Here is a 15,776-nt window from a genome sequence, read left to right as displayed (position 1 = left end):
TTTAGTAGCCAATCTTGAGAAAAGTTGCATATTGTTTCAATAGTACAATAAAATGACATAGAGGTTACGAGATAGACACAAAAGACTCGGTATAATTAAATAAGGGAAATCTATACATATTTTAACATTGCAAATAATGTTGTATAACTTTACAGGATCGGGAGGTTACAAGTCTTTGAAACATTTCCCTGAAAATAGATGAATAAATATATATATATATATATAAATAATGCAACTTTAACATGATCCCCTTGAATCTTTTCTGCTTTTGTGAATCCAATTCACCATTACAAAATCCAAACTATTTTGTTCTAATCAATCAACATCTCACCATTTGTTGTCTGTATTGAGTCCTTTATGCTCTGAATGTTTAAGCGTTCTCCATGCCGTTTTAATTCTTGGGATCTCACAAACTCCTCAATTCTTGCCTTCAATTCTTCGTCTGTTATCAACATGTCTGCCGTAAGATGGGAGCGATTGAATGGATCCGTCTGCAAATTAAAAGCAAATTACCATAATGTACAATTAACTTCTTTTTTTTTTTTTTTTTTTCTTTTTCATTTCTCAATCCTAGATTCCGTAAGAATATAAAGCGAGGAAAGGATGCATACACTATCGCTAAGAAGATGCCTTTGAATAACTGGCCTGTCCACTGTGATCCTCGAAGAAGGTAAGATCACTGGATCCTTCATCAAAGTGTACTGCAGAAGCAAAAGAATCAAAGTCTATTTCAGTAATCAAAGTGAATTGGACAAAATCCAGATACTAGTAACATAAGTCAGCAAAACAAAGTAGAGCAGCAGTTATGGTTCGAAAATAAAGAATAAAGAAGACAGAAAACATACTTGAATTGGATCTAAGAATTCATCAGGTATCTCTCCAAGGGTAGCTTCTGCATCCATAGCCTCGGAAGCAGCAGCTTTAGCTTTTGCACCAAGCTCAACAAACTCCCGAATAACCCTCCCATCTTCACCAATTCTCCGAAGCACATCAGCTGCAGCACCAAACAACTGAAGTGGGGTTGATTTGTTAGATTGAGTCACTTAACCCAAATCTCATGAGACGAAAATATTAAACTTGAATAGAAATTGATCATGAAAGCTTTGACTAAGCTGGATTACCTGCTCATTGTATGATCGACCATCACTGGAGATAGCAGCTGGAAAAATGTTTTGCTCATCACCCCTAGCCAGATGAACATAAATGTGGACAATCTTCAAATACATCAACAAAATTTTTTTAGGTTAGCTATCCTTCAGCCCATCTAATATGATTTATAAGATTTGGTAAAATCTGGTAGAGGAGGGTTGATGGCATCAAATATTTAAATGATTCAATAAATACTGCCATCTGCTTCTCTACCTCATGAGCATTAACCTCTACTGAAAGTAGATATATTGACAAAAACAACACAAATAAGGATATGGATAACATGCTAAACATGATTCCCAGAAGGAAACAAATAGGAAAAGACCAAGATCCCTTTAATAAATTATATAACAAACCTTGCATTTCTTTTACTTTGCGGTCTTAGAATGCTAATCTGTGTTGCATTATGTTTTAATCCCCCCTCCCAAAAATTAAATAAGGAAAGAACGTTCAACAAAGAAAAAAGTTTTGGGTCAACTGCTAACCTGCTTCAGCAACTGCTTTGGACGGAATTCATACTTTTCAGGGTCTTTAAGAGTAAGAGATTTTCTCTGGGGGCCCACAAGTTGTAACAAAAAATAATTGAGCATACTGGCCACTCTTTCAATCTGATGAAAAAAAAAGTAGAAAATTTAGGTTCATTGAAAATCAATTGTAGCTTTTGTTTCCTTGATTTTTAATAGCAAAAATGTAGAAGCAGTGAAGCGGAGAAAGATTTTACCATCTCAGGAAGTAGGAAAGGAGCTACAATCTGCTCCGAAGTGAATGCCAACATGCTCACATCCTCATTGGCTAATTTCATATCAATTCGTATAATCTGAACACAATAATATTTTTTATTGAGTTTGTGAATCCACGACATACCATACAGAGAAGTAAAATAATCACACTAACATTTTCTTGTGAATGGAATTGTCGGGTTCTCTCCTGCCTCTCTTGAGCTGGTCTTCGCTCCCATTCTGTTGTGTTTGACATCTCAGCTTCAATCTCTTTGATTTCCAAAATTTTGTTAAGACTTTCATCAAGAAGATAAATGCTATCGTTGATGAGGAAGTTCAAGAAATTCAGATAAACACCCTTTTCCTCTTCCTTTGCAATCTGGAGTGAAAAATATTACAGTTAATCAAGCCAAGGGATAGTGTATTCAAATAACAGAAGCATCAACTTGAAGTTCCCAGTGTAGGTAAATGAAAAAGATAACTACCTGCATCCAAGCATTACGGTGACTAGGGACTTGCCATAGGTACTCAAGGAGTTCAGCTATATTGTGGCGGATGTTGAACTTATCATAGAACTGTGCAGGACAGAAAAGAAGCTATTAACAAGCAATACTCAAAAAAATTGGAGTGAACATTAACATCTGTGATTGTCAAAGAAACAAACAAATAAAACAACGAAGGGAGTCAGAAAAATTAAATGAGTTGACAACTGTCTCATGAATTGACACACAACAAACTAAAGAAACCAATAATGGACTCTGACCCCTGGTCAGTACCATGACAAATATTGACTCAATTCCCAATGCCAAAACTAAAGATAATGATGCTTCATACTTGGCATAGGATGGCTCCCACATGGACCAACCTAGCAATACTGTTATGATAGAAAACTCAAAAAAAATAAAAATTAATAATAATAATTATTATAAATAAATAAATAAAACAAGCCTTCCTTCTCCAGTCATATTGAATAAGCATACCCAACATTCATCTCCTCGTATGCAGCATTGTTAACTTCCTAAGTACTATCATTAAACTCCCTTTCTGGGTCAGGTAATATGGCATCCAAAATATGAAGTATCCTGATAAAAAGTGAGGACTTAATTTGTTCATTTTTTACACAATAACAGGTTATCCCTTTTTGAGCTCATATTTTATTTGCATTCATTTGTCCATGAAAGATGGAAAAAAATTGACTAGACAGCAGTGAAAAGTTATAAGACACAGTTTCAAGTATCTTAAACATAGAAAGTAATAATCATGCTTCTACATACTATTGATGCTAGACATATTAACAAGTATCTTTGTAGTATACATATGAAATAAGTGGATTCACAAGATACTGTTAAGTGAATATGTCCATCAATGATTTTCAGAATCATAGCCATAAAAAAGAAACCATTTTGTAATAAGTAAAATTCAACATCTTTCTTGTGATCACTTTTTATAGAATGCAATAGAACATTTTTGTATATGCTCTGCAAAGATTTCCCTATATTACCCTTTTTTCTTTATGGTCACATGCACTGTTTAGATGACAATAATCTTAACTAACTTATGTGAATTGGGAATCACCTGTGTGTGAGAACCCGTGAACTCGATGTCAACATATAGCTTCAACAGATTCCTCACAAGGTACTCAAGAGACATTTGATGCCCTTCAAATAGAGTAGCTGTGGCAGATGATGAGCCACTGCACACAATAAATAAAATTGCAACAATTAGCTGAAAATCCAGTTTGTAAAATTCAGGAGAAAATACCAAAAAAAATATTTCAAGATATAAAATCACCTTCTACGCGGCATCCAGCAATTCAGAACTTCAACCATCTTAGCTCTGAGATAAGGGTTCCTAATAAAATTTGGACTTCCCATGAACATAATAATGAAGTTCATAAAATCATCCTGCCATTCAAAAAACATGAGTTACCAGTGACTACAAAGGGCAAAACTCTTGAATAAAGAACACAACCTACCAGCAAGACCCCATCCAACACTTTTGGAATCCGTGAGGCAAAAATAAGCAATTCCATTGCATCTTCCACAAAATGCTCAGGCATACAAGCAAATTCCATTGGGCAAGTTGATGGCAAAGGCATTTTAAACCCACCAACCAGGTCAACCAACCAAACCACCATTAATCGATAGAAAGAGAGCGCATGCTGAATAAGATCCGGATCCTTCAAAAGAAAAATAAAACAAGTATAATAGATGACAAAAATGTCAGTTGAAGAGAGAATTTCTGGTTGAACAAGGCAACGAAACTACAGAAGAGAAAAAGTAAGACCACAAATGAGGCAACCAAGAATCTAAGGAGAAAAAAACCTAAATGGGGGAATATACTGGCACACAAACTAAAGAGCAAGTCCATCTGACACACCAGATCAATTGCCACACCAACACCAGATAAATTGACACACTAACTGACCTTATTGGCATGATCATATTCCACTATGATATGATTCAAACCTTGGTCCCATTACTCTAATACTCAACAAAAGTGCCAAACTCAACAAGAAAAATGTAAACGTTCTTAACCAACAACAGAGGTTCAAAGGTGCCACAGGTAAGCAAATACACTGGGTATATTTGTATGGGTTGAGAGGAGAGGAGAGAGGAGACATGATATACCCTTAAAATCTGAGCCTCGTAACAAAGCTTCTCCTGTGAGTACAATTCAATTTCTTTCTCAATTCGTTTTATATCCAGCTCCAATTGTGGAGTAGGTGTCTGCCCTTGCATGGCTTTTAAAGTGGCAAGTGTATCTTCAGCTCTTGAAATGTCCTGGATAAATAAATAATAAATAAGTTTTTTTTTTTTTCCCACTCATCTGTACTGCAAGGCATACTTAAACAATTAGAAACCAGAGAAAGAAATGCTCAGAAAAAAAAAAATTTTGTATCCAACACTTGCCCATGTAGAAGCCATTCATGCAATATACCTGAACTAGATGCTTAAAGTCAGAAAATGCTTTTAGCAGGCCCAAGTTGAGCACCCTTGCAGTCATAAAGAAACATTCACAGATAAATGGGTATTTAGATTTTCCTGCACCAACACTTGATGTTGGCTTCACATTCTGAAGAGAAGGTTCAGACGCAAAGCTGCTGGAACTGGCGGCTTCTTGAGATCGTAGCAATCGATTCTCACCATCACTATATTGTCCAGAGACATCTATTTTCCCAGGACTATCTTTATTAATCCATTGAGCAACTTCCTCTGATGATGCATGAAGAGCAGTCAACTCTCTGATATAGATTCAAAAAATGATTAGGAACATCAGCAGTAAATATATGTATAATCAGATACAGATGAAAATAATTGTTAAGTACAGATAAGGCCCTCACTTCAGATCCAAACGACTACTGTAGAAAACATATTTGGGATCAATTTTATCCCTTTTAGTTAAATTTGCATCTAAAAATGGATCACTCAGCTGAAGCATGACAGCACTAAGGTTGACAAACATGCCAGAACTTGCACAATACATAGGTTCAACCTGTGAAACATGTAAAGTAAGATGCCTGTTAAAGTAGACCAAAGGATGTAGTTATAATCAATAAATACACTTATTTAGTGAAACAGTTACATAACTAAATAGTTGAAAGACATCAAGGAGGGGAAAATAACCTGAATATGGGCCCTGGAAGAATTTTTATTTATAACCTCTCCAAGATATTGAAGAACATGCTCCCGTGTCTCTGTATTTTTCAGGAGAGCGAGAACAACATCTCCAAGATCCTTATATAAACCTTTCATTACCGTCTTTATTGTGGTGAAAGACGATAACAAATCAGCTGGTCGACGAGTTGACGCATCAGAGAAACACTGCTGGCTGGTGATTGCAAGAGACAAGTGATATATCAATAACACACCCTTCTTCGGTAGTAAACATTGCATCCACAGGTAGTTAAGTCAATAGGTTCATATGTAAATAAAGGAAAGCATTCACAAACGCTTAACTAAATAAACATCAAGTGATTAAGAAAAACCTAAAAATTTCCAACTTTGAGTTCTTCCCAATTCAGAAACAAAAACTGCTAACTTTCTGAGTGTTAACTTCAAAACTTAAAAAATGCTAGCTTTAAAAGAGTTCGAAAGTATCACTCACCCAACATCAGGTTGGCTCTTGAAAAAAGTAGGATCAGGCAACGCGCTGACATGAAAAAAGGGACCCAAAATACTCGTCATCTCGATAACTCTCCCATTCGTATAAGAACTCTTGGGAATCCACCACGGATGATTCACCAAACTCTTAGCTCCAACCGGAAAACTAATCAAATACAACAATGCCCTTAATGGCTGCTGAAAATTCCCCAATGCCGAAACATTCAACACACTTCCCCTCAAATTCTCATACAACCCTTTCAAAATCGGGTCCAAACTATCCCAATCAGCTTCCTCAAAAAATTCCTTCAAAAATCCCGGCGGACACTGAGCCCCACTACCACCACTACTGCTTACTCCAAACCCTTCTATTCCTCCTCCGACCTCCGAAAATATCAACGGCAACAACGGCGAAACATTTGAAGCATCGAATTTATTACTCTTCTTCTCTTCACTGCCACCGAAACAATCTGGATTCGCTAAATGAATTCTACAATAAGAAACTAAAAGCTTCTTCGATTGCCTAATCACCGATTCCAATTCACTCCGTACATTCTTATCCTTCATATTCGCTATCTTTTTACCTTCCTCATGAGCGCGACGATACGAGTTGATCAAATAAGTAAACGCCGGCTCGGCACCGGGGAAGCTACCGGAAAGCCGGTCGATAAGAATCCTCTCCATCAAATCACGAGTAAGCTTTAGGTCTTTACCTTCGCTGAGGATTTCGGCGGCAGTCAATTCGAGGTACACGATTCGCGAATCGGCGTTGGAGTCAGCGGCGTCGGTCAATCGGACGAGGAAGATTTTGCGGAGGATTATATCCTCGATTTCTTCCGGTGATCTCTGCGGTTTTTGCGTTGACATTGCGTAATAATTTAGAGTTCAGATTTTTTATTTTCTCGGGAAACCACCGGAAACGGAGGGAAAGTAAGAGAGAAAGTAAGGGTTTGAAAAGGTAAATGATTCAATGATTGATTGATGGATGAATTGAAAGAGTGCAGAAGATGAAAGAAAGAATTTTTAAGAGTTTGAACACGAATAAATATATGGATGAGAAACAAATACGACGTCGTTCAGACTTCTACAAGAATTAGAATTCTCATTTCTAGCTTACTTCAGAATCAATCAAGACAAGAATTCTCATAATTGAACTACGAATAGGATTAGGTTTGATGGGCCAATTTGGGCCTAACAAATTTGGGCTTTATTTCAATTTTTTTTATTTTTTAATTGAATTTTAAAAAAATAAATTTATTTCATCTCTATTTAATTTTTTTTAAATAATTAAATAAAACAAAAAAGACAGATTTTTGGTTTGGTTCAAAAACCCCATCTAAAATATGTTATTGGTGCTGATTGTTTGCTTTATTTATTTATAAATATTTAACATGTATCATTTAATCCAAAATTATTGTTTGTACACTAAATATATATATATTTTTTTTTTTATGACCAAGGGTGTCCGACGCACATCTCAACTAATTTTTAAGGACCCTGAAACTATCGATCGAATAAGAGCTTAAGTGACTATCCCTATTAGCAACCGATGAGAGATTCAAACTTAGAACCTCTTAAGTAATATATCCAAGAGTCTTTATCGAACCATTCGGTCACCAAAGGGTAGTTTTGTACACTAAATATTATAAAGCTTTTTCACATGTTTTCACTCAATTCTCAAATTTTGCAAACACACTCCCAAAATTAAGGACAATAACTTATGAACATGAATGCAGAAGAGAAAAAATGTACCCATGTATAATGGTGATGATGACAATTTGATTCATTTTTCATTCACAAACCAGAGACAAAAATGGTAGAAATATTCTAATGTACTAACTTTGATCTTGCTCTTATTTTTCCTAGTGCTTTAACCCCACCACGAAAAAACCAGGGGCCAAGCCGGGGGGAGGAATCAAATGTTCATCCATTTTCGATCCATTTGGTGAGGATATTACATTGAATCTGTGTATGACACATTTGTACCGGTTGAAAGTTTATCTACGGTTGAAGATTTCAGAACGAATTCGCAGTAAAACCACCTTCATCATCGTTGTTGTCATCGTTAAATGTATGCTGCTGGTTTGGAGATTAATTTCAGGATGAATTTGTTCTAAGATCACCATCACCATCACCATCACCATCGTCCTCGTCTTCGTCATTTGTTTGTGACATTGAAGACTTAGGATTTGCAGGTCCAAATAGCAACTCCAGGCAGAAAGCCGGGCCGCAAATTGATCTACCTTTGCTTCCAACTTTATCCAAATCCCTCAAGGAGAACTGCAGAGTTCAGAAAAACCAGCAAAAGAAAGAGCACAAAAAGTGAATCTTCTTGCACAAGTAAAATGATAAAAAAATTTAAGAATCATGAACTCCTGGAAGTACCTGTAGCAAGCCGTTTTTGATGAATGATGTATTGAAACAAGCGTAGAAGAGGCGTGATCCGACCATTTTCTGGTAGAATATTACGCGAACATCACCACTGACCTGTTCAATCATATGTTGTCAATGTGACACTTTTGGTACTGAACATAGGAGACAAAGATAAGAACTTAAAGTAGGAAAAAGATGTGCACAAACTTGGTAGGAAATTTCCTGGGAATCTTACAGCTTATAATTTATAATGCTGTCTTTTCATGAAGACAATTATAGTTCACTATTACTGAAAGTGAAGTGTCTTAAAGTGCTGGCAAATTGATTCCTGAAAGTGTTGCCTGAGTGAATAGGAAAGGAGACATATAAAATTATGTGACTTACTAGTAAAGGTTTGTCAAAACAATGATCAAGACAGGTCTTTTGGTAGATTATGGGGGATTCTGTGTCCATTTGGACAACCACACGTTCTCCTGATTCTGATTTCTTTCCTTCTCCATTATCATCATCGATGAAGGAGACATAGTATCGTGCATCAGTATTTTTCTCATATCCTTTTCTTACTTGTCTGCAAACGCTCCGAGAAACTTCCATAGCTGGACTGTACAGCTCACCTGGAACCTGTGGAAAAAGGAAGAGAATTTGCTTTCAATTAACTAAAATGAGAACATATATATCCATTCTAAGTTTTAACACAGAATTTGTTTCAATGGTGTGGACTCACCTTTTGCAACTCTGACACCACAAAGAAGACTGGGTTAGTGTTAATGGTGTCATAAAGTCGAACTCGCAGCAACTCTCTGCTACATTTTTGTGGCAAGTTCACATCTGGAGGTCCATTATGAATTCCCCTAGGAAAAGAAAGTGTGCTGCCCCAGAAACCGACATAACGCCTTTGGCTTGGTATAGTGACCTGTTACAACACAAGCAAAATAATGTATAGCCACCCCCAGCAAAGTATAAAACCAGCAGTAATGGATGATATGTAGTATGCAGAATACTAAAAGAGCTGCAGCCTAATTGAGTTAGAGAGATAACAGGTATTTGCATCAAGAACAAATCGAAGTTTGGTAACCCTTTTCGCTCCGCCTAGCTCTATCCCCATCTCTAAAGGATAATGCTTGCATCCCTAAGGCCAAATTGATTGAATTATTGAACGTTCTGTCTGCAGTTATGCACATTAAAGATAATATTTGCTTACTTTTGGCCCCAATGAAATCTATTGAAGTTTTTAAATGATTCATAACAGATTAGTTCAGGGTGATTTAATTAAGCAAATACCTAACATGACTTACTCCTTCATTGTTAGTAGTTCGTTTATGAGCATATAATTGCAGAGCCTCCTCTGCTGACATGCCACTGTAAACAAGATACGCACATACCATTAACCCTGTTCGACCTTTACCTGCCTGCAAATCAAGGGAGTGAATCATAATGTAATAAACTGATAGCAACAGAATTTCTTTTGAGCATTTAAACAAACACTTATACCATGCAATGAATAACTGCAATATTTTTTGGGTCACTTGATAGCCATGAATGCACACTCTCACAGAAAAGCTTGATCATTTCGAGAGGTGGAACATGGTTGTCATCAAAAGGGTATCTGTCTACACGCCCATAAAAATGTTCTGGATCATAACATTCTTCTATACATAAATTATACACCTGCAAAACAAAACCAAAAATAACACATTATACAGCACATTAATTCCGTTGGGCATGACATATCAAAAGTATTTATCCAAACAATTAATGTTACATATTGGTAACGTCAACCGTGGGGGACGAGCACGATACCAACAATACCATCTATCTTCTTGTTTGAAAAATCAACCCAAAAGACTAATCTATTAGGCAAAATGATCTATCATACTTAATTATAAACCTAAATGTTGGTTTGATTATTAACACTAGCGGATGATAAATTTTCATGAAATAACACATAATTAAAACATAGGTAAAGCATTTTATAGATATAGTGCACCTTATAATGTTGATTGTGTCTCATGTCTAGCACAGACTTGACTTGCCAAAGAGGGTTTCTGTAAACAGCTCTCATTCGTTCTGCAGGAAAAGACATGGCTAACAAACGGTCTGTGATATAGGACATGTCAAGATCATAACCTTCAACCAGCATCCTCCGGCGTTGCTTCGACACCAAGTTACGAATATAAGAACTTTTAGTGAGAAAAGAGAGAACTTGGAAATGGAGATCGTCTCCTCTGGTGGTTGGTGTTGAGTCTGTTGACTGCTTTGAAGACTTGGACCCCATTTGGCTGCTAAACCAATAAACTATCAACCAACAACAAGGTACCTGCAGAAAAGAAAATGAAGAAAATGATCGACTTCCATTGTCAAAATAATGATTGCTTGTCCAACAATCCACTGCAACATTAAGAACCCTAATCATTGTTTTGATAAAAGAAGATATTTATTTGATAAAGAGGAAATTTTTTTTTTCTTTTGCATGTGGGCATGTAATTAATGTACCTGCAGAGCTGAAGTTGAACATAAAGATAACTCCTGGCTGAGTTTTGCAGGAGAAAAAAGAAGCAAATCCAAGGGAGGGGAAAATGGATATTTGAGAACCCAATTCAGAGAATTGGAGACCCTGGAAAGTGCTTCATGGAAGCCAGGAGATGATAATGGCGATCTCCATTGGGTTTCAAATGAAAGAGAAAAACAAAAAAACATTGTTGTTAAGAGTTGGTAGGTTTTGCTATTTGTGGAGGGGTTTTTTCTCCACCCCAAACGTAGAGGAAAAAAAGGAGAGTCATTGACTGACTTGAAACAAAAGTCAATCAAATTACAGTTTGGATTGACAAGAAAGATGCATGAGTGTCTATTTTCTTCAAAGTATGTCAGGTTGGTTTGTGTTTATTCGTACATAAAAAAAAAAAAAAAATAGTGCTTTTTGGAGAAGTACTTATTTGAAAGCGCTTCTGTTTAATTTCCAAACACGCTTAAGTTCTATAGTTTATCTTGGAAAATTTTCGAAGAGCGAAGATCTATATATATATATATATATATATCTTTCTTTTATTATTTCATCTAAAATAAATACAAAAGTTACAAGACTTCCATGACCAATTTCCTACCTAGAGAAAGGCAAAGAGCTTTTATTGAGCAATGAAGATGACTAACAGAGAATGAAGAATTGAAAATTACTAAGGCTAGCTAGTTCTTAGTTATTCAAGATGGTCATGAGGTCTAATTGACATGAACATTGCAGCATATTTGAGGAGCATGTTTCCATTGCTGCTGCCACTTTCAATTACAGGAATCACAGGACCCCTAGTCCTCATTCTGTATTTTCGCCAAGCGAATTGGATGTTCACTGCCGCCCAAGTTCTCCAATTCGATGAGTAGTATCTTGCTGTTCTTTTGAGCCTCTCATTTGCAAATTTGTACCTGAAGTGATCTGTGATGTATTTGAGATTGTTTGCATCTAGACCAAATGCCTCTATTGATTCCATACAAGCAAATGTTGCAGATGATGCTGGAAGGCGGTCGATGAAAGGGCGGCGAAGGCACCAGGAGAGTAGCTCATCACCTAGAAAGCCTCCTGGTTCTAGCACACTTGTGGCTACCATGCCTTTGCTTAAGCCTTGGTTTCGTTTTATGCGTCCGCGGACGATGAACACCATCCTTGGCACAGGATCTCCTTCTCTAATTATCTGTTTTCCAAATGAACATAGATAATTTCAGCATATTGATTAGTGGGAATGATTTTAAAGTTTGTGAAAATTTTCACCTTTTCATCCTTGGAGAAGACTAGGGGCCTCACCCTGTCACATATGTTGTCGAGAATGAGATCATCCAAGTTATGGAACAAAGGTACCTGACAAGTAGCCAATAGAGCAATAAGAAAATATAAATGAGATTGTCGTTATAGATGAAATCAGAAACAGCAGCAGCTGGGACGTCGTTGAATTTGTATCAGTTCCTACCTTTTTAATGAGATCAAGGCAAAGATAGCGTTTAATGTCTCTCCTGAGGCCTTCAGGCAAATCTTTGATCAAATCCATCTCATCTTCTCCTCCCATTGTAGCCCATCTTTGACGCTCATAATGGCGAACTCTTTGCCTCAAACGTGATGGCAATTGCCTGCGTCTCATCCACCATTCCATGTCTCGACATCTGAGCTGCATTTTTCTCTTCTTTGCCATGACTGCGTGCAGAAACACCTTCATAGAAACAGCAAATGGTCAGCCACTAAAATCGCATTTTCCGCTTCCATGAAAATTTGTATAACTTACCTGGATATTTCCAATCAACAGAGTGAAGAGCAATAATCCGCTCAGCACAATACATATACTGAACATTACTTCCAGCCAGTGACTTGTTGGTTCAAGATCATTGCCAAAGGTGCTGTTATATATGCATAAAGGCGGGATAATTAACATTTAAGGCAGCAGGTACTCTTTCATGGTCAACAGTTTGGAAATTAACCGATCAAATTATAGAGGTACGATTTTTCACCTGAGGGTCATGAGGCCCCAAAAAATGGGATATAGGATCTTGACAGCAACAGAATTGCTAGAAATGACCGGAAGAGCCCACTGATAAATTCCATAATTGAAGGGACCATTAACGTCTAAGCACATGGATTTTCTCTTAGTTGTGGTTGAGTTACTACCACATGAATTCCCAATTGCTCCTGCAGGGACCAGAAACTGGTAGCAAACCTCCTCTGAGCATGACAAATAGAGATCACAATGAGCCTTTCTTTGACATTGTTGACGAAGGCATGACGCCACTCGTTGTATTGCGAGGACATACCAGCAACCTCCAGCAACCTGTGAACAATCATTAACAAAAACATGAACAAAAGCTGTGAAAAATCCTGTGCTGTGGTGACCATTTTTTTTGAGAAAAAGCAACGCGGCCTTACATGAGAGGCAATGAAGTAAGCAATGAGATTAAGGCCAAACCCCCACCAGATGGTACCAAAAATATATCCTGTAACTTTCTGCATCCTTCTCATCAGGCAGATGCTATGGTAAACCTTGGGAAGGTACTGAAACAAGAAGATTAATAGGAGTATTGTCATGATCATCTTAATCTTCTCTTCCCTAATCAATTTCGGAACAACTAACCAAAACACTGCCTGCAAAGCCAAATGAAAAAGCACATGTAAGCAGTAAAAAACTTGAAACTGTGTAAGTTCAGAAAAATAGCGTATGCTCTTATTCCACAATCAAAACCAGGTTCATTAAGTAAAAAAAGCCATCTAATTTCAGTAACTCTACAGTGAATGTAAATTAACTTGTTCACTGTACAGTTTGTGCTTGAAATCCAGTTTTAGTAGACAGCAAATTTAAAAAAGTTAATCAAAATTAACAGAGTTCACCCCACCAAACAAATTTCAGCCTCTTTTTTTGAATTTCATGATCTAAAAAAGCTGCCTATCATATGATCATTATTGCACCAACCAAGAACAAAAAGATAGGCATTATTGTACAATACCCAGATGGGGTCGGGGGAACCCACTTAGTATTATCAGTATCAGGCCACCGTTAGATCATAACTTTAACTTTCATGATGACACTAATTTCCATAAATACACACTTAGGTAAATGAGCAGAAATCTTTACCATCTTCTTATCAATAAACAGAGCGTGCAATAGGACTTATGTATTATCATTAGTCTTGTTTTTACTGCTTTGCTTTAAATGCAAACTCAACAATGGACAAAACAAGACACAACAGGTGCTCTAATGGTTAAGCGAGTGGAGAAAATTCTCCCATCTTTGGGATGTATACCTACCAAAAATGAAAACAAACAAAATGAGTTAATTAAGGTTCTTATCATGACAGGTCCTTCTCTTTAACTGCTTACCTCACAATTTTTCAGAGTTTCATTCAGTAATTTTACCGAACAGATGGATATTTCTGTCTCACCTGAGGAACGGGGAGGATCACAAACACGTCGAACCAGAAGCCGCGAAGGGACCGGACGTAGTGAGAGGCGATGGCACGTGCATCCCACACAAGCTTGCCGCAGCCGACGACGAGGGACTCTCGTGACACGTAAGCCAGCCTGAACTGGAGCCACAAGTGGAAGAGATGAACGGTGTCCACACACGTGCGAAGGATGGTGACTATTGCGGCCAAGGCGCCGTCCATGTAGAGGCAGGGGGCCCCACCTCTGCCAATGGACAGAGCATAGAAAAACAAAGGATCAACCGCCAAGGACATTCCACGTGCCAGAAGGAACGCCCGGTTCCACCTCTGCACGCGCTTCCTACGTGGGTCCAAAACGTTCCCGAGCAGTCCCGACCGAACCTGAGCCTGGCTGAGAATCTTCTTGGGCCGGGACCGGGCCTGGATTGGAACGAGTGAAGAGCCGGCGGAGGCCTCCCATTCCGGCTGTTGGGCGTCGTCGCAGCTGGTGGAATGAAAGACTGGAACGCCTACTTGAGTACAGGCGTAACATTCGAAGTTGTTTGTAACTGGACTGTCGTCATTACTGTTTTCGTTGTCACCATTTTCGTTGCTTGATTTTTTACTGTGAAACAGTCCAAGCCACCTGCATGAAACATGTGAAACAAGTTCAGTAACCTTGAAAGTTTAATCAACTTTTAAAAGAAGAATCAGTTTTCGGAAACAATCTTATTCTCAGAGCATTAAAAACAGTTTTAAGATTACAACCTTCGATTAAAATTCGCAAAAGTCTGAAAAACTATAGTAGTTTTACGAATATAATCTAAATGAAACTTCGGAAAATAAAACAGATTTAAGATATAATCTTAGTTCGAAAACCGAAACAATTTTTTTAGAAATTGCAAGGAGAGAAACAGTTTTAAGATATAATCATAAAGAGATGAGTGGAGAGTGCTGGTGAATCACCTAGGGAGGGAGAAGGGGAGGTCGGGCTGAGAGGGCATGGTGAGAAGAAAGGAACCATGGGAGAGAGAGAAGAGAAGGAGGAGAAGCAGGAGAGGGATGATGAAGAAGAAGAAGAAGAAGAAGAGAAGGAAAGAGAGGGAGAGAGGGAGTGATGCGTGAAGAAGAAGGGGGATTTGGAGGGATTATAATAAGGAAAAGCATGAAAGTGTGTCACGTAGCACATGATGAAGAGAAGAGGAGAGAAGAGAAGAGCCACCCACATACGGAACGTGAAGGAGGTGGTGAAGGTGGGGTTGCTGTCGAACCAGCCATAGCAAAATAGGGTCCACCACGGTCAAGTGAATACTCAACAATCTCTTTCACCAACCAAGCTACTACTACTACTACTCCACTCTTGGACCACCACCAACACCCTCCACCTCCACCACCTTCGAAAAATCCCCCCCTTTTACCATCTCCCTGTATATCGTCTCTTTTACCACAGTAATATATCTCAATAATCAAATAAGAAAACAAACATGGAAGATGATCTTATTACCTTACTCCTCCTGGTAAATATTTACCAATCATGTCGATA

At 37.8% G+C, this 15,776-nt stretch overlaps 3 protein-coding genes across 3 annotated transcripts; all 3 read right to left on the bottom strand.

Annotated features, from left to right (window-relative positions):
- Window positions 1–72: 72 nt before the first annotated feature.
- LOC116145335 (probable ubiquitin conjugation factor E4) lies at window positions 73–6,995 on the bottom strand. The gene is made up of 16 exons (XM_031430782.1): window positions 5,976–6,995; window positions 5,495–5,699; window positions 5,212–5,363; window positions 4,809–5,112; window positions 4,499–4,651; window positions 3,844–4,047; window positions 3,660–3,772; window positions 3,444–3,561; window positions 2,354–2,443; window positions 2,044–2,247; window positions 1,871–1,966; window positions 1,635–1,757; window positions 1,122–1,214; window positions 846–1,010; window positions 612–701; window positions 73–491 (listed from the first exon to the last, which is right to left on the bottom strand). Exons 1-16 carry the CDS (start codon window positions 6,836–6,838, stop codon window positions 312–314), a joined length of 3,153 nt encoding a protein of 1,050 aa, XP_031286642.1. The 5' UTR covers window positions 6,839–6,995; the 3' UTR covers window positions 73–311.
- An 863-nt stretch (window positions 6,996–7,858) lies between these two features.
- On the bottom strand, window positions 7,859–10,980 carry LOC116145469 (phosphatidylinositol 3,4,5-trisphosphate 3-phosphatase and protein-tyrosine-phosphatase PTEN1). Its single transcript, XM_031430924.1, has 7 exons — window positions 10,332–10,980; window positions 9,836–10,012; window positions 9,640–9,753; window positions 9,069–9,257; window positions 8,729–8,965; window positions 8,357–8,458; window positions 7,859–8,251 (listed from the first exon to the last, which is right to left on the bottom strand). Exons 1-7 carry the CDS (start codon window positions 10,755–10,757, stop codon window positions 8,069–8,071), a joined length of 1,428 nt encoding a protein of 475 aa, XP_031286784.1. The 5' UTR covers window positions 10,758–10,980; the 3' UTR covers window positions 7,859–8,068.
- Window positions 10,981–11,370: 390 nt separating this feature from the next.
- LOC116145392 (cyclic nucleotide-gated ion channel 2) lies at window positions 11,371–15,342 on the bottom strand. Its single transcript, XM_031430859.1, has 8 exons — window positions 15,200–15,342; window positions 14,252–14,879; window positions 13,242–13,457; window positions 12,830–13,146; window positions 12,607–12,718; window positions 12,298–12,534; window positions 12,102–12,188; window positions 11,371–12,024 (listed from the first exon to the last, which is right to left on the bottom strand). The coding sequence occupies exons 1-8, from the start codon at window positions 15,235–15,237 to the stop codon at window positions 11,536–11,538; spliced, it is 2,124 nt and encodes a 707-aa protein (XP_031286719.1). The 5' UTR covers window positions 15,238–15,342; the 3' UTR covers window positions 11,371–11,535.
- Between the last annotated feature and the right edge of the window lie 434 nt (window positions 15,343–15,776).

Source organism: Pistacia vera, unplaced genomic scaffold, assembly GCF_008641045.1.
Source record: "Pistacia vera cultivar Batoury unplaced genomic scaffold, PisVer_v2 Contig461, whole genome shotgun sequence".
Classification (NCBI taxonomy): Eukaryota; Viridiplantae; Streptophyta; class Magnoliopsida; order Sapindales; family Anacardiaceae; genus Pistacia; species Pistacia vera.
The sequence above is the reverse complement of the archived record's forward strand: the minus strand, read 5'-3'. Positions and strand labels throughout refer to the sequence as shown.